The sequence below is a fragment of the Macaca thibetana genome, chromosome 9 (assembly GCF_024542745.1).
Source record: "Macaca thibetana thibetana isolate TM-01 chromosome 9, ASM2454274v1, whole genome shotgun sequence".
Lineage (NCBI taxonomy): Eukaryota > Metazoa > Chordata > Mammalia > Primates > Cercopithecidae > Macaca > Macaca thibetana.
Window position 1 is genome coordinate 112,135,987 of NC_065586.1, and position 17,928 is coordinate 112,153,914.

Sequence of the window (17,928 nt, forward strand, 5' to 3'; positions counted from 1 at the left end):
TAGGAGTAAAAGTAGAGAGGTAGTTTGGAGTCAGAACCTGGGAAGCCTTGAGAGCCTGGTGACAGTGGACTTTGAGAAAATCAGTGTGGAGAGGAAAGGCCAGATGCTGTTGCAGGGGAGAGCCCACAGGTGGAGGTGCAGGGACAGAAGGGAGGGCGGAGGCTTGCTGGCCAATGGGATACAGGCAGGGAGGGAGAGGAATAAGTCAACCTGAATGATGGAACCTGACGCTGGTGACTGGGGAGGTCATAGGCATCCTGAACTTAACGAGGCCACCATGGGATCCTCTCCATCCTTCTGGGATCTGCTTCTCCCTCGGTGTAGCCCTCCCCTGCAAAGGAACCATGTGCGCTTGACTGCTGGAGTCCTGCCTGGGAGTGACTGTTGTTCACTTTTCACCTTCTGGCAGTGGAGCTGGATATGAGACTTACAGGCTGAGTCTGGAGTCAGACTTTTAAAATGTTGCCCATGAAATGACCACTTAAGGAAGTCCTGTTTCACACTCGGAAATCCCAAATTAAGAAAAAATCCAAGCACGTGCATTGGTTGGTTATTCACCATCCTAAAGGATGACCAATGTAACACCTCACGTTTCTTTAAAGATCTTTTCCTTTCATGGCCTTGAAAATGATGCGATTTGCAGGAAACCTCTTCAGGCTGTCGCGGGATGACACAGAGGTTACAAAGCAGACCCTTGAATCAGGCTGCCTGGATTCAGACCCCACGGTCCCCTCTGATTCATGGGACTTTGCCAAGTTACTTAACCTCTATTTCTTCATTGGCAAAATAGAGACTGCAGTACCTGCCTCGTAGGCTGCCCTGAAGACCCAATGTAATCATCATGCTTAGAAGAGGAACCACCGATGAAAGTAGGGGCCCTCTGGAAACAAGTCTTTGATTCCAGATGTGAAGAGATAGAGACCAAGCAGAGACCCAAACAGAAAAGGACTGTATGGTGGGGAGGTGTGTTGGGGGAGGACAGGGGCCTGTGAACAGATCTGGAGGTGCCAGTGTCTGAGAAACCTGGGCTTTGCTGGCTTGGTGCTAGTTCTGGGGGTGAAGTGCAACTGGATGTGGGGGCTCCCTGCTCGCATAACACCTGGAGGTCATCGGCTCCACTGGGGCCAGTACTGGCAGCCCCCCTCATTGACCTGGTCCCCACACCTGGGTTTGCAACCTTGAGTCATTTAAGTGTCCAGTGAGGAAGCCACCGCCCCCTGCTCCCTTTGGTGATCCACCAGGGCTGAGGCCCCTGGCAGGTGAACAGCACGCTGTGAGATCTCTGGCAACCCCAGGCTAGGCACATGAAGTTGCCTATTTTCTGAATGATAGCAGGTGTTATTCAATACCACGTAAAAACTGCCTTGAAAAACTCAGTAGAAGAGAAAAATACAGTAGACTGTACGGGTGTGCTCTGCAAAAGCAGATAGTAAATTAAAATATTTTGCAATTCTGGCATGAGTAGGAAGATGTCAGAAAAGAAGACAGGGAGCTCGAGGGGAGGCCATGACACAGGGGAAGGGGGCTGAGAGAAGGACTCCTGGCCTGCAGGGTCCCCTCTGCCACTGGTCAGACAGACACATCCTGGAATGGGGATGATCAACCAGCTCCCCACCCACCAGCGGGGGTGTCCAGGGAGAACATGCCTGCCTGTGAAGGTGCTCTGTGGACTCTGAACTGCTCCCAAGCTTGGTGACTTCATCTGAGCACCTGAAGCATCCTCCAGTGACGGAAATGTTTGGAAGAAGGAAAACAAACCAGGCTTGTGTCAGAGTGTGGCTGCTCTCCTGTTCTGATACTGGGCCTTCCCAACTGATGGGCCTGGGGATTCACTTTCTGTTACCTGGAAGGGAAGCAAACTTACGCCAGAACAACGCATCCCAGAAGCCACATTTTTCTTATTGCCTGGTTTATAATTTCTTCTCAGTTTGGGTCCTAGTTTTTGAAGCTCCTTTCCAAAAGCTGAATTTCTTGATCTGCTCACTTCAAAGGGAGATGCCCTGGTCCTGAGGTGCTAAGGCAAAGGAAGCTGCTACTGCCATTCTGTGGCGGACCTCAAGGTGAGGACCGTCAAGTCCAGTGCTTTCTCCCCTGCAGGTTGTCTGGGTGTGGGCAGGAGTGGGAGAGGTCGAGATCTAGAATCAGACGGGGACTAGGGACCAAAACATTTTCCTGAGCCAGCCACCCTGCCAGGGGTCAGACATTTAAGACCTGCCCCCACCACCTCCCCTCGTCTGCTGTCCCCAGACTGAAGACAGACCAGGCACAGAGGGTGACAGCTGGAAGGGGATTCTGAGGAGGGTGGCTGAGCACCCCCAGAAGTCACAGCTGCGTCATGCACTTCCCAAGTTGTAGGATACCAGGCCAGCTAGGTTTCTCCGGGCACAGCCTGTGGGTAAATGAGATTCTTTAAAACACTTAGGCAGGCTTTTGTCACTTGGTGTTAACTGTATACGTTGCCACGGCTTTAATTGGTTTTATGTCTGGAATGAGGGACTGAAATGGAAGTGTAAGTCTAAGGGGAGCAGTCCCGGCACTCAGATGGCTTGTCATATTTCTTTTTAAATCTGCTGTTCTTTTCCTTAAGGCAAGGGAGGTAATCTAATTATCTTTTGAAGACAAACTCATGCCGCATTATGCTGACTTGGGCAGCTCTCAGAACATAGCCCCAAGTGTGGATGGAGGGAAATGTGGTAGGGCCGAGGGGTGTGGGTGTACCTGCGAGCTTTCCCGCTCAGAAGCCAGGAGACTTTCTCCCCACAGGCCTGAGAGCAGAAGAGGGTGTCTAAATGGGCTCGTACATCAGAAAACAGAACTGGAGTCCCACCCTGGCTGTGTGACTTTGCATCAGTCATTTGCTCTCTCTGAGCCTCAGTCTCCTCAGTTGCAAAATGAAATTAAATGTATCTGAGCTGCTGTGAGGACTAAATGAGATCATGTGCACACAGCCCATCCATCCCCAGGCTTGGTGCATGGTGAGCACCCAGCAACTGACAGCTGTTACTATCATGAGCCTTCTGAGAGTACCGTCTGCAGGGTGGGGTTCATTCTTGGAAGAGCTGACCCAGCCTCCCCTTGGGCTGGGAAGGCCCTGCATGGAAATGACTCACCCTTACGTTGTCAACCACAGGGAGAGGAGTTATTTTAAAACCCTCCTATACAACACAATGCACAGCAGGTGCCCCTAAGGTGCCTCTTCCCTAAATTGCAGCAATTAATCTTGCAGGAGGTGCTGGTGGGGGCAGCCACTCACTGCTTCTTGGGCTGTGCAGGGCTTGGCTGACTGCAGTAGGGAACTCTGCAGAGCCCTGGGAGCGCTCTGAGTCAGGGCTGCGTCAGCCTCTCTCCTCCAAAGAGCAAGGCTCAGAATCTGAGCTGGGTTCCAGAAGTTGCACAGCTTGTCCTTCCTTTACTTTTTATTCTCTAAAAACAATGGGTACAAATAATATATGGATAGAATAAAACCTACGTAAAAACTATATCCAGGGAATATTCATGTCTGTCTATTATCTTTCTAGCTACCTATCTATTTATGGTCAATTACCTATCTATAGAAATTTATCATCTATCATCTATTAATATCTCTATCTCTACCTATTTATATCTGCATCAATTATCTATCCATAATCTATCATTTATTTATAGTTATTTATACTTATCTATTATCTACCTAGCATCTATTGCCTACCTGTATCATCTATATATCTATTGACCTACATACATCTAGCTGTCATCTATTTACCATCTATCAATCATCTATCTATACCTGCCTATATCTATACCTGTCTACCTATATCGATGTAGAGTATATCATCCTGCTCTCTATCATCTATCTATGATCTATCTCTATCATCAATATTTGTCTACCATCTATCTTTTTAAACTCTATACAAGTAGGACAATATTTTTCACCATCCTGTACCTTGCCATTTCACTCAACACACTATAGACCCCTTTTGGTTTAGTGGATGTACGTCTCCTTTTTTAAAATAGTTGCTTAATATTCCCTCATCTAGCTGCGCTATAAGTTCTTTAATCAGCTCACTATTGATGGGCATTCAGGTTGTTTCTAGTCGTTTGTTATTACAAATTATTCTGTGGTAAAAATAGTATTGCATGCGTCTTGACACCCTGTATAAGAACAAAGGGCAAATTCCTTGCAGTGACATTGTTGGTTCAAAGGAGATGTAGATTTTAAATTCTGATACATATTGTCATACAGTTTTTGCTTTTTTCTTAAAGATTGTCCTTATTTATATAACCACCCAGGCCAAATGCTCACCTTATCTTTTAAATATGGTGAATTCTCTGTCTACCAGCCTGGATGGCAGACATCTCTGTGAGGCTAAAGCCCATCAGGGCATCCAGCACTGCCAGTTTATGGGACTTTTATGGATACCCCTGCTCATATCTTCGTATCACTGTGTTCTCGTTTATGTTTTATTTATGTCACCAAACACAAGCAGTCTTGTATCTTGTTTCTGTCATAGATTTTATTCACTTTCTTGGCATTTCTCTCAGGGTTTTATTAGTCATTTCTTGTTCCAGCTCCTAAATTTTCTATCACCTGCATCCCAGGGATTTGGTTGCATTCCGAAGATGATTAGAATATGAACGGACGGGGGTAGGGGGACCCTGAAGGTCCCCAGGGCGCTCGCTGCGGCTCTGTCTCCCACTTCTGCTTGATGATTCTGGGAGTGTTCTAGTCCTGCCCATCCCCACGGGCCCTGCACCATCTGTGCTGACAGCTGGGGTTCATTTCTCCGGGAATGAACTTGGGGATTTCTGCAAAAGCTGTCCCGAGAAGCCCAGAGCCAGGTGAGCTGCTGGAATCTAGGCTTTTGTTATACCTTTAAAACACCAGGCCAAGGTCCAAATGTTCACACAAATTTTTCATCCAAACCAACTTGGGGCTTCTGTGGAATCATTCTAAACTTGGTCATTTGAAAGCAGAGCCAGGAAGCAAGACAATAGGAAAGCCCAGCTAAAAGAAAAATCACAAGAGAACAAAAGCGTGTCCTGCAGAATCCCAAGTGAAATACAGGCTTCTGTCTTAGAGCAAGCAAGGTCTTCTTGCTGTTTCAGGGACATTAGTTGCATACTGAAGCAAACAACAGTGGCAATATTAATTACTATGTTTTATGTCTTAACATTTTGCCTTAAAGGTTCCTGGCAGTGATAAGGATGCCAAAGATGATAACTTCCTCAGGGAAATAGGGGAGTCATATTTTGCGCAGCCACCTTCGCCATCCTAATTCATGGCCTCATGTGATGTTAAGTGATTCTTCTCGGCCAGGCACTGAGCTAGATGCTGGAACCAAGAACAACCACCTCATTCTAAGTCTTTATCTTTTATCAAAATACTATTTATAAGTCTATAGAAATCACCCAATACAAATATGATGGTAACTAGGAATCCACCAATCCTATCCTCTAATTATAACATTGTATTTTGAGAACATAATATAAATGTCAGGTGTGGAGTGAAGCCCAGCGCTGTCTCCCCCGCAGGCTCCTACACTACACCCTGCTGCCTTTTGCCACTCATATATGAGCAAAAGGTTGACTCTGAAATAGTGGCTCTCAAGCAAGTGTGATTTTGCCTAGGCTCAGAGGACCCTTGGCAATGTCCAGAGATAGCTTTGACCACAAGTGTAGATGGGGGGCTACCAAAGGATGCTGCTGAACATCAACAATGTATAAGATCTGACAAGCCCATCCACCCAAAATATAATTATCTGGCCCTGAGTGTCAATAGTAGCAAGGTTCGGAAACATAGTCTGGAAGTATTTGTGGCAGCCACACTTAGTCCTTCTGATCTGCTGTCAAGAAAACCCATTGTTTTGACACTGGGGATTTCTACATGTTTGCAGATTTCAAGAGCGTTTTCCAGTGAATGGGATAAAAGAAAAAGACACCACAATGATTTTTGTTTTTTAAAAAAAGGAAACAATGTTTATTAGGATATTCTGGGGTGGGAGGATGGCCAAAGGGACTATGTACATTCTGTAGTGCTTGAGCAATAGGCTAACAGAAAATTCAAACATCACAAAACCACTTCCAAAGTCCAAATTGCAAAACTTGTACTTCTACAGGAGATGTTCTTCCACGGGTGTTGGCAATAAAGGCTGTTGCAAAACAGCTGTGTGAGGAAGCCGTGTGGGAGTGACCCCAGGAGAATGTCCCAGTGTCCTCTGGAAAGCAGATACATGGGAGTGACCCCAGGAGAATGTCCCAGTGTCCTCTGGAAAGCAGATACATGGGAGTGACCCCAGGAGAATGTCCCAGTGTCCTCTGGAAAGCAGATACGCAGGACGATGAGACAGACGTGTCATCTTCTACCAGTGAGAAGCTCAGTAAACACACAATAGAACATGGAGACGTGCCCGAAGCCTAACCGGAGGCTCCTCAACAAAGCTCAGTCAACCCCTCACCCCTGTTCTGAGGAGACTGGGTGTCTGAACCCCTCACTCAGGAATGAATTCTAAAAATACCCTAAAAATCAGAAGCCGCCTTCTCTACTCCACCATACTATAAACCTGCATGAAACAGAACGAACATAAGCTGAAACACACCCTCGGGTTAAAAGTGAAAAATGCAACACCATCCAAAAGAGTACAAGAAAAAAATCCCACAACCTAAATCTCACACAGCTTCTCAGCAGGAGTTGGATTAAACTGAGAAAATAATTTCAATATCAAGGGATAATGCACGCAAGATGGGAAAACTCTTTAAAGCAAACTCTGCAGTGAAAAGTGTTTCCCCCACTCCCTTGGGCGAGGGAAGGGAGAAGAAGATAGATCATGAGAATGATAAGGCCCTGGATTCAGGTTTCTGAAACTGTTTTTTCAACCCTCGGAGGACAATCAGCTCTTTCTGAATCCAGAAGAGCACATCAGAAATGCCCAATGATAGTAAGACCACAGCCAAATATGGTGGGGCAAACTGACTTGGTTCTGCAATTTCCATTCTCCTTCTCCACATTTGAGAAATGCCGTCAGCTACAGCTAAATAATAATAACAATAATAAACAATTCCAGATCAAGCATGCTTGGCGCACCAGGAAGATAATGCTGGATCATATAGCCCTCCAATCATTGTGTGTGTGTGTATGTGTGAGATAGAGAGAGAGAGAGAGAGAGAACCACGCATTATTGGCGGAGCCTTATGAGCCAGTGAACTGAGAAGGTCCAGGGTACCTTCACCTGTACTGCCACAGTCACCTGGTCTGGCCCCAGGTCATCAACCTTTACTGATTTTCAACAGCCCTGGTTCCCTATATTCAGGACATCCACTGGATTTTCTAATTCTTCTTCCCACTTCACTCTAGTCTTAGGATCTGTGCTATGCTTGCAAATATCAGGGGTCAACGTGCACATTCGAAGTTTTGCTCCTTTGAGCACTGCTGATTGTTTGCTTTCCTCAGCTAAAGCAGCTCTGGCATCTCCTGTTCCCACCTGCACCATGGCCGGTACCTGACAGTTGTGATTTCCCCACTGCTGTGCCTACCTGGCCAAGCTCATGGCCCTCTGAGGCCCAGACGAGTGGCCGCCTAAGTGCTCTGAGGTGCCCTTTTAGGCTCAGGATGAAGGTGGGTGTGTTTGCCTTCTCCATCATGGAAGAGCTGGATTTGTCATTGTTTGCACATGGCGCAGGACTTACCCCCTGGGAGACTGAGTCTGAAGTTTCATGAATGATTTGTAAAGAGAATACAGCGTCTCCGAAGGACGTGAAATGGAAGGATTCTGCCAATCTGGAAGGGATGGGCGTTTCCCTAAGCTGCTGTCAGAGGGCCCTGTGTTCTCAAATTCAGCTCCAAATGCTAGTTCATTCCATCAGAGTACTCACTCAATAAATGTACTGACTTGATAAGCATTTGATGTTGCTTCTCAGGATACTGATGGAGAAGTTGTCATCCCTGGGATTCGTCTGGGATCGGCGGAGTGGTCTACCTTTCTTGTCAGCATCCTGTGCTTGAGGCAGATTAAAATCTCAGCGGACTAACTGGCGAATTTTCCACAAAGTCTACCCCCATTTTGGGCTCTGTCCTTTCTGGCAGATGTCAGCCTGCTGGTAAAGATGCTAGTTTCTCACCTCTCAGCAGGAAATGCCATGGGCAGATTTAAAGTCACTTGGATCCCAATGCTTTCTCAGACCCTTTCTCCCAGGTCACCCTCAAAAACCTCAGGAGGACACGTTCAGGGTCAATACAGCCCAATGCCAGGAATATGATGCCAATAGGCCAGTTCTTCCTACTGTATGACAGAATAAAGCCCTTAAATGTCAAGGTTTTTCATTTAACCAGTTTCTGAGTACCTACTATGGGTCATGCTTTCTGCCGAAGAAGCCTGGGTGTGAGCAGCAAGAGATGTTCAAACTAAGGAAGAGGCTAAAGATCTCTGGTCAGTCTCCTGGCACCCTACAAAACAAAATTGGGGATTGGTAAGAAAGCCTAGCCTGAGACGAAGAGAAGAAAATCAGAGAAAACCTTCCATGGATGCCGGTGCTGGGCTTGGCAGCTGCCCTGGAGCAAAAATTAACTCCCCATGGCAGTGGGACAAGATGCTGATATTGGCACCTGCCAGAGGCAGACAGCCGATGTCGCAGCTGCGCTGGTCAAATGAGCTTGGAGACCTTAGGGGGCCGAGACCTCAACGACTATTAGCAGGCTGTGGTTCTCTGCAGGCAGTTTATTGGAATAGGGTTTGTGCGCCTTCTCCACCCCTCTGGGCTGGGTCTCAGAACAATCAGAAGTGCAGGTGGCACATTCTGCTGAAAACCACCCCTGCATGGTCTCTGGGAGGGAGGAGGAGCTCATCAGAGACACTGGGAGCAACAAAGGGATTCCTGGCAAGGATAAGACCATCCCCAATCCCAACGCTAAGGAGAGAGAGCTCAGAGGAGAGTTAGCTGGAGGAACTTCGTATTTGGGGATTAGCATCATCTTCAGATCATCTGGCTCCTGAGAGAGGCTTCTCTGTCTTAAAAGATATCTGTTGGAACAGAAATTAATTTGGGTGGAACTAAATTTAGAGCGATTACAATGAAGAATTGGGGAGGGCAATACTTAGGCAATAAAGAACAAAGTGGTGGAGGGAGGCCTGAATAACAACAATGAAAGAGAGCTGAATCAGCCAATATCCTGATATAAATGAAATGTCCTACAGAATACATCCCAGGAAGGAGGGATTGGCAAAAAAAACACAGATTTAAGGCCTCTGCAGTGAGAATCTTTTTCAGAGGTCCAGCCCTTACAAAGAATTCTAGACAACAGACTTAAATGATCACTTGAGAAGCAGAGCTGTGTCAAAGTCAAGAGGTGTCAGATATACACTTGAGATATCTATCTTAGGGATGAGAGAAAAATGTAGCTTCTAAGGGTATCCAACCAAATCCCCACTTGTTTTATTTTAGAATTTCTAATAAGAAATTCCTTCCTCTGTCATTCGGATATTATTATTAGCTCTGGCTTCCTGTCTCTAAATAACTTCTGCCTGATTCAAGGAACTCTGGCTGTTCTGTTAGAAGGTTCCTATTCTGATCAGTAAGGAACATCAGCGGACTCTGATCCATTCACCCTTCCTTCGAACATGGCCCACTGTTGCACCTTGATTTTGCCTTATCGCTCCAACTCTCCAAGCTCAGATGGGCCTTCTGCTGTCATTGTGCCCAGGCCAGTGGTAATTCACTCCTGCCTGTTGTCATCGCTTTTAGGTTGTTCTTGAAAAGATGGGTGTCACACAGTCTGATTTGCTTTATCAAAGAGCAGAGGCAAAAGCAACACAGATCATGGGGTTATGAATCCAGGAGATCATCAACAGCCTCAAAAGAGAATTAGAACATGTGAATTCATTTAAGCAGCCCTTTTCTGGTCTGCAGTTTATTGATTCAAATACATCGTGCATGTCTAACTGCATGAATGAAAACTTATTTTCCAAAAGACAGCTCCTCTGAGGCCACAATTTTGTAAATAATAACAACAGAAATACATTTCTGCTGAATTCTGAGAAAAGAATTTGCTAATTATATAAACTCCCACTGCTCTTACATCTCTTTTCCCAGGCACTTTACACGGACTCCAAAATGCTTTGGCTCTCCCACTCTCCTAGTACAGCAGATGGAGTGCTTGGGAGTGTCTGATTTAGAGACAAGAAGGCAAGAGGGAGACGGGCAGCAGCTAGAAGCAGCCCATCAGAGTGTATGCAAGATAGGAAGTGTCTGAATATGGATCAAATCAAAGGCTGGGGCAGCTCTGGAGGAGCCCTGTCTGGTGTTTGAGTAACTCGAAGACACAACTTCTAAGACATTCTTACTACAGCAAAAAAGTGTGTTTTAAAAAAATGAAATGGAAATCACACTCATCACATTCTATTTATTTATTTATTTATTTATTTTGAGACGGAGTCTCGCTCTGTCGATACTTCATGAAACATCACCTATGTTAATCTCAACTTACACTTTTTTTATTAGAGACTTGAAAAAAATCAGGTATGGAAAAATAAATATGTAATTGGCATTCTCAATTCCTGCTCTATGTTGTGCACTTCTTCCTTCATGTGCTCTATTAAAAAGATACTCAAGCATATATCGGTCAAAAATATTCAACATCAAAGTGGAATGAATGTGCTTCTAATCAGTGTGGCAATACTGCCTTTATTCCCCCTCTTTCTTTCTGAAATAATAAGTAGGGCATGGCTAGATGTAATCAGGGAGTCATGGGCTGCATGGACCCTAGTTACTGTTTCATTTCATCGAAATTAACTGCAATGACATACTTCCTGCAAGACACCCAAACCTCAGCAGATAACCCTTGTCTTCACTGGCACCCCAAATGCCCGCACTGAAGGACAGGAAGTAGTGAATCATGTTTGCTTTTAAGCATGCCAAGAAGAAGTGAGACAGGTAAATGATTTAAATCATTGTGCTCCAGTTCTGGGGCAAATGGTGGTGGTTGAGGGTCACTATGTCAAACTAAGATCACGCTGAATGGCAGAAACCTTGCTTGGCTTGCTTTGATAAGAATCTCTCCAACGTGTTGTCCCTGAACAAGATGCTTCCCCTTATTTATTTAATCAGCAACTGATTTTCAAATTGAGGATTTGGTAACTTGAATATGCTTTTATCACTGAAGAAAAATGAGATCTTTGTTGGTGACAGATGAGGCTTTTCAAAATTTAATTTATATGTTGCCTACCCATGCATTCTTCAATGAAGGCTGCCCTTGTTAGCACTGAAACTCCCATTTCCTCTTTGGTCATCTGAAGCTAATTAGAGCTGCTGTTACTGCAGAAGTAATCAATAGTTTTCTACAGTGGATCACATAGAATCAGATCCCTATGCAATTAGTCCAGTGTAGATACACAGAGATAACTTAATGAAAACAAAATATGCTCTGTAAGAGCTATGCACTCATAGATAACTGGCATTCCAAATATTTTGACACATTTAATGTGTTTATTCAAAGTAAGAGTCTTTATAGAACTTTTCACTAATTAAATACAGTTGAGTGTCTGCTGAATTTCCCTTGAAAACATTTTGAACTGAAAAAAGTCAGTACCGAGTACTGTACATTTGTGTTGATTAACATTTGGACACAAATGCACTTTGAACACCAATAGAGCTAAAAGACTATGCCTTTATCTTGGATTTCATAGATTTCCCCTTCCCCCTAGCAATTTGACTAATCTTACAAGGCAAACACCAGCAGGCAAAGGGGATCTGTAGAAACGTGCACCCTGGTTTCCTCCTCCATCTCTCTACCAAGGTGGGAAAAAAGCCAGTGCTCCCCAGCACTTTATCAAGGTGGGATCTCTGCTGCTTTACTTAATGTTGGAGAAAAGTGGCCACCAGTACTTGATCACTGTAGATTCAGAATCTCGCCATCTAAACCAGACTTCGACAGTGCACTTTCGGGTCTACTTAGTCAAGAAAGAGAATAATGGTAGATGATATGTGGTTAGCAAAGCCAGATGCCTTATCACCAGGGTCCTGTCCTGCTGATCTGTGCCAACCAACTCACCTCGCCAGACCTAATGTCAACCCTCTTGATCCACAAACCTTCCTTCTTTTCTAACATGGTTTGCAGTCTGTTACGGAGGACATAAAACAAGATACAAGCAGATCCTTAATGACCTTCAGACCAAAGTGCTCCAAACAGTGGCCAAGACATTGCAGTCAGGAGTAAGGACAGTCCTTAGGAAAAGAACTGGGCATCCCAGCATGGATGTGCTTCCAAAGAAAGGACAACCTGCCCATGCCCACGTGTCCCAATCAAAGCTGCCTTTGTCAGATAACCTGAAAACCAAGGTGCCGGATTGCATCATGACAAGGGTGCCATGAGATGCTGCAGAACATTTACAAGCAGCCACCAGTTCCCTCCACAGGTATGCATGCTTGCACTTCAAGAAATAATAAAAGACAATGCTTGTCTGCTCTGTTTCCTCCTGCCTGTCCACGGTCACGTGATGCAGAACTTTCTGCTACAGCACGAGGCTTCTCAGTCTGCTTTTGAAGAGCTGTTATTTGTGAAGTTCATATTGGAGCGAACACTACTTATGAGGGGAAACAAGCTCTGTGTATTTTGTATTAAACCATCAGTAAAAAAATGAGACAATATCATTACTTTCAAAATATAGAAAGCCAATAGCTGAAATCATTTAGTAGTAAAATTTTTTCTACATATAACCTCATAAGTGTAAAGAGTATTAGAGCGACGTTTCAGCTATATTGGACTCTTGTTAGGTAAAGGGCTTCCCACTCAGGTAAGGCTTAGGATTAGAAGAGTGCTGTTCAGGGATTGAGGTACTGACTCGGCACACTCATTCCCCACTCTCTATTTTGACTAAAAGACAGATACTATATTTAGATGTGACAGGTGTTTTTTCTTTTGTACAAGAGTGCAGAACTGTTTACAGTACATAAACATCAGCATGGAAAATGCTAGTACATATAGAAAGGTGAACATCAGTACCAGCTGTTTCCACAAAGCCCACTCTTGATAAGAATCTTCTTTGTGGCAAAAAAAAGCTTGGCATCAATGTCAGGTTGAAATTTGTATCATTAGAAATCAATGTCATTAGATGAGATATGGGAGTTACCTTAGAAATATTAACTCCTTCTCTAGCTAGGAAAGGCCAGAAGTAAAACTGTTAAAATCATCATCATCATCATCATCAAAAACACAGCCCCAGTTTGCTTTACAGCCCAATTTACAAACCGTCCCTTTAAAATACAGCATATCCCAAAGCCTTCTGAGTTTGGAATGGAGCACTGCGTCAGGTTTTTCACAGAAGCCCCGAAGGATCACAAGAAGCTTTCTTGAAAAAAAAAAAAAAAAAATGTTCCAGTTGGATGGAACTGTTTCTCAACTGAGCTCCTAAAACTGGAATTTCAGCTATACAAGAGAACAGGAAACAGATAACTTGGTTTTTGTCTTTTTACATGTCCATATTGTATTTTTTTTAAATGCAGCTACGATGTTTCTGCTAAAGATAAAGATAATAGGGTGGACAGAGCGGTTACCACCAGAACCAGCAGTGGGCTCAGACCGCAGCTTGGAGGAGCAGCCATTGATTTTGTGGTTATGTGGCTGGAAGCACCGAGACCTTCTTTTTCATAATTACCCTGTAAGAAAGAATGGTTTCATTATCATTCACTGCATGTCTTCTCTCTACCACAGTATACTTTACACTCTCTCTCCCCCCAGCTCCCCATTGGCTGACCCACTCACCAAAGCTGACCAAGATTTTACCACTGAGACTCAAATTCACTGACTTGCAGTTTTATGGGAAGAAACCATGAATCTGGATTAGCACCAGATACTTTTGACAAACTGGTCAATGCTTACTGCTTGCTCTCCCGTTAGGGATTATTAAATTCATTTTGGGGGAAGATATCTGAGTTCAGGTACCCCTGCCATTCTTTACCTCTCTCTCCAGGGTTCCATGTTGCACAGGTAACTGTTAGCTGTGCAGCACGGAACGCTTCTCCTATCACCGGCTGAAGAGGAATGCTCACTGTCTCTCCCCATCAGGGAAGGAGGACAGCAGTCATCTCAGGAAACTTGCCCGAACAAGTGACAGTTTGTGTAGAGATGGGTCACAGACAGCACTGGAGACAGGCAGAGCAGCCTCTCCCTGCATGAGCCAGTTCAATCCCAGATTTTATAGATGAGGAGTTGGAGAGAGCAAGCGCTTGCTTGCTCGTGGCTGGGCGAACCAAACCAGAACTCCAGCTTCTGGACTCCCAGCCAGCACAGCTGTCCTTCCTCAGGATAGAATCCTCCATCCCCAGCACCTGCTTAATCCCATAATGCCAACCTCCTACACCAGGAACCAGGGCCCACACACAGCAGAATTATCGGTCTCCTCACCAGTAAACTGGATTGAGTAATGTACCTGCTCTAATCTACCTGTGGGGGCCTGTGGAGGTCACAGGCACCACAGATAGAGAACATCTGGTGAGCAATGAGATTTGCTATGTATCTTCTCTTTGCTGGATGATTTTACATGACTGTGATTACAGAGAGGCTCAGGGCCCTGGAACACTTGTATTAATCCTGGGACAAAGATCCCGGGTCCCAGGCTTACTTCCAACTTTGTGAACTGGAATTCAAAGTGTTCACCTTGCTCAAAGGGCAGATGGTCATGGAGGGTGGCTTAGATTTCTTGTGGACTGGATACTCTTGTCTTTGAATGCTTTATGTGATACCCTGCCCCAGGGGCCCAAAGGCTATGTTTCTATAAATGCAGGAAGCCTCCAAAAGAAACATACTTACATTGGAAATACAGAGGTGTGTATTGCCCGACACATTGGATTTTAGCTTCTGTGCCTGGAGAGAGACAAGAAAAAAAAATGCTCAAACATAATACAGAAGAGTAATTACTGATGATCCATTAATCAGCTGTCTAGGGCAATGCTCTCTGATAAATATGTGAGACACAGCTGTGAGCTCCATATATAATTGAACATTTTCTAGTAGCCATGTAATAAAGAGATATCAGGTGAAGTTAATTTTAATAATATATTTTATTTAACCCAATATATTACCATTTCAAAATGTACTCAATATTAATAAGATACTTTACATTCTTTTTGTCCATACTAAGTGTTCAGAATCTGGTGTGTCTGGCGTGGCACATCTCAATTCCGACTTACCCCATTTCAAAGCCGAGCAGCTCCTGAAGGAGCAGCCCAGGACTAGGTTACTAAAGAAAACGTTTTGAAGTCATCCCTCATTTCTTAAAGTTAATTTTTGGGAAATACCTCCTTCTAGGTAAAAATATTGCAATAAACATCTGCATTTATGAGTAATATAGACAGAGGCCTTCCTGAGCTTGTTTGTTTGTTCATTTGTTTATTTGTTGCTCCAGTCAACAAACCCTTACTGAGTACCTGTTTACCAATGCTGGGTATATGCTGATGAACAAAATAGGACCTGGCCCCTGGGTTCTTGGGGCTCCTCTCTAGTGAGGAAACCACTCACTAGTCACTGTTTAGGATCACATAGAATCAGGGGCTAAAGCACAGGGCAGGGACCCTTTCAGATGGGCATCCTCAGAGAATCACGCAGAGCATTACGGATCCTCAATGTAGCCATTTGAAAATGGCTTCCCGAGCAGTTGGAAGGGGACTGGGCTGTGAAGGCACTGAGCTCCCTGTTTCTCCTTAACTGGAACAACCATCCACTGGGCTTCTACCTGATAATTTCATCATAGGAAACATCCCATTGCTCAAACAATGACAGTGTAAATGCATGTGAAAACTACTGACTCTGGTACAACCCTCTCATTTCACAAAGGAAAACAGCCCAGAGAAGTTAAGTGACTAATTCAAGGTCGCATAGCAATTTACTTACAGACTCACGATGCAAACCCAGTCTTTTCAGTTCCTAAATGAAAATGTGCTACCTCTTGCATCACAGTGTTTCTCCCCAAAATCCACACAAAGAACTCCCACAATGCTCCTCCCTCATCCCCAGCAACAGGAGCCATTTGGCACTGACAGACAGAGAGCTTACTTGTCAATGGGCTGAGCCCTGGTTAAGCGTTACACGTTACACTTGAATCAAGGAGGACCTGGGCAACCAGCTCTGTGGCTGGCACTGGCAGGCTGCCCGTTGTGACTTTTGCAACTCCTGGAAGACATGCTAAGCTAAAATGATAGCATGTTCACCCAAGGAGTAATTTATTGACCATAATGCTACTTGGGAGGCATCATAATCTTTACCTATATTTGCATATGCCAGCTGTGAATATGAAATAGAAACCTTTAAACAAGCATCAAGAATAAGACACTGTGAAGCATCCCTGGGCTGTTCAAAGGTCACTAAATGTTATGTATAAGAAGATCAGAGGGGAAATTGGAAGAGGAATTGAACCTGATTCAAAAGCCTGCTTTTAATCTATATTAATAGCAAATCTGGTCCACTGCATTGTCACCTACAGAGAGTAATGTGTAGTGCTTTACATGTTTTATTTCTGTTCAAGTTTGGAATTGTGCCCAGACACCAAAATGGCCCTAAAACATCACATTCTGCCTTGCTAGGCCATAATCTACAAAAGACATAAGCCCTTGCTAAGGGCCTTTGCATAACTAACAAATTTACTGAATTGCACAGGGGAGGCAGCGTGAGTTCTAGACTGGGATGCATTATGCTCTCAAGTTCTTTCTATGCTTGTGGTCACAGCTAAGTTGCACCTCAGTGTCCTAGACCACAGTAGCTTCTAAGAGTTCCAAGGGCTGGGAAGGCCTCCTTCCTACTTTGTTAGGTATGATTAGCACTAGCAGACAGTGTTTTATTCATTGTATACTCAATCTGTGACACTCATTAGCTATACTGCAGGAGTATAATCCTACCATTATTAAATGATTAGAAAGGGGCTTTCATCAATGGACTAGAAAAGGCCTCTATCTTAACAGGTTTTCTTAAGTGGACTCTGCCTGCATAGGTAGATTTCTGACCCTCATTAGTCACGGAGGGTTTCACACTACATTCAGAATTGATAAGCTTTCAACCAGGGAGACGCGCACAGGTGTAAACTCCGCGGATCTTGTCTTCTATCTGGAAATGGCAGGCATAACTTCAATTACACAGGAAAATGCATTTAGATCAGCTCCAAGTCTGTGCAGTCTCTAAGTTCCTGTTCCCCCAAAGCGGGTACCCCCTTGGCCTCTGTATAAAGGAAAAGGTCAGTTTCTGGCCTTGTCTCCGTGGAGTCCCATTGGCTAAAGCTGGAAGCAGCACCTCTCAGGCTCATCTTGCCTGGAAGACCATTCGATTGGCATAACTGGGGGAACTGATGAGTCCAAGTAAGAATGTGCAGCCACATTCCTACAGGGGATACTCTGAGAAAACGCCTTCTCTCTCGTTAAACATCTTCCCAACCCACAGAGGCACTCAGCACTCTAGAGACTTAGCAGTCCACACACAGGACTCTAAAGACTCTGCTTACATTGTGTGTTAACAAGCTTCCTACAGAGCGGTCTGGGTGCTCAGGAAAGCCCTACAGCAGCAGAGGCTGAGCAGAGAGGCTCTGGAGTTCCATCTAAACCTGGCACGGGCTACTGTCAGCTCTGTGAGTCTGATTAGCAGAATCAAAGGATTGCATATAGGTTTGAGATCTCTTTAAATCTTACACCAAATGAGCTGAGGGCCAGAGTGTGCTGGCTGTCTAGACTGGATGGGGTCGACAACAGACATCATCAGGCTGAGAGTTCAGGACCTCTCACAGTGGGCCTGCTGCTGAGAGAGGGTCACAGCCTGGGATGCAGACCTGTGAACTTCTGGCTAGTTGCATGCTTATGAGTCCTGTATGCAGTGTGAACTTCCTGTGACCACTGAGGGTCAGAAATCTACCTCTGCAGATCCAGAGTCTACTTAAGAAAATCTGCATCTTAAAACCCACTTTGAAAGCCTGAGAAACCTGT

The 17,928-nt window shown here is 44.7% G+C and overlaps 1 protein-coding gene across 4 annotated transcripts in view; it reads right to left on the reverse strand.

Moving 5' to 3' along the window:
• Window positions 1–5,939: 5,939 nt before the first annotated feature.
• The window catches only part of GFRA1 (GDNF family receptor alpha 1), a 218,779-nt gene continuing 206,790 nt past the window's right edge, over window positions 5,940–17,928 (reverse strand). For all 4 annotated transcript variants that reach the window (XM_050805658.1, XM_050805660.1, XM_050805661.1 and 1 more), the window contains 2 exons: window positions 14,777–14,830; window positions 5,940–13,623 (listed from right to left, as the gene is read on the reverse strand). In XM_050805658.1, coding sequence (XP_050661615.1) covers window positions 13,471–13,623; window positions 14,777–14,830 — 207 coding nt within the window. In that variant the 3' untranslated portion in view covers window positions 5,940–13,470. The remainder of the gene's footprint in view (window positions 13,624–14,776; window positions 14,831–17,928) is intronic.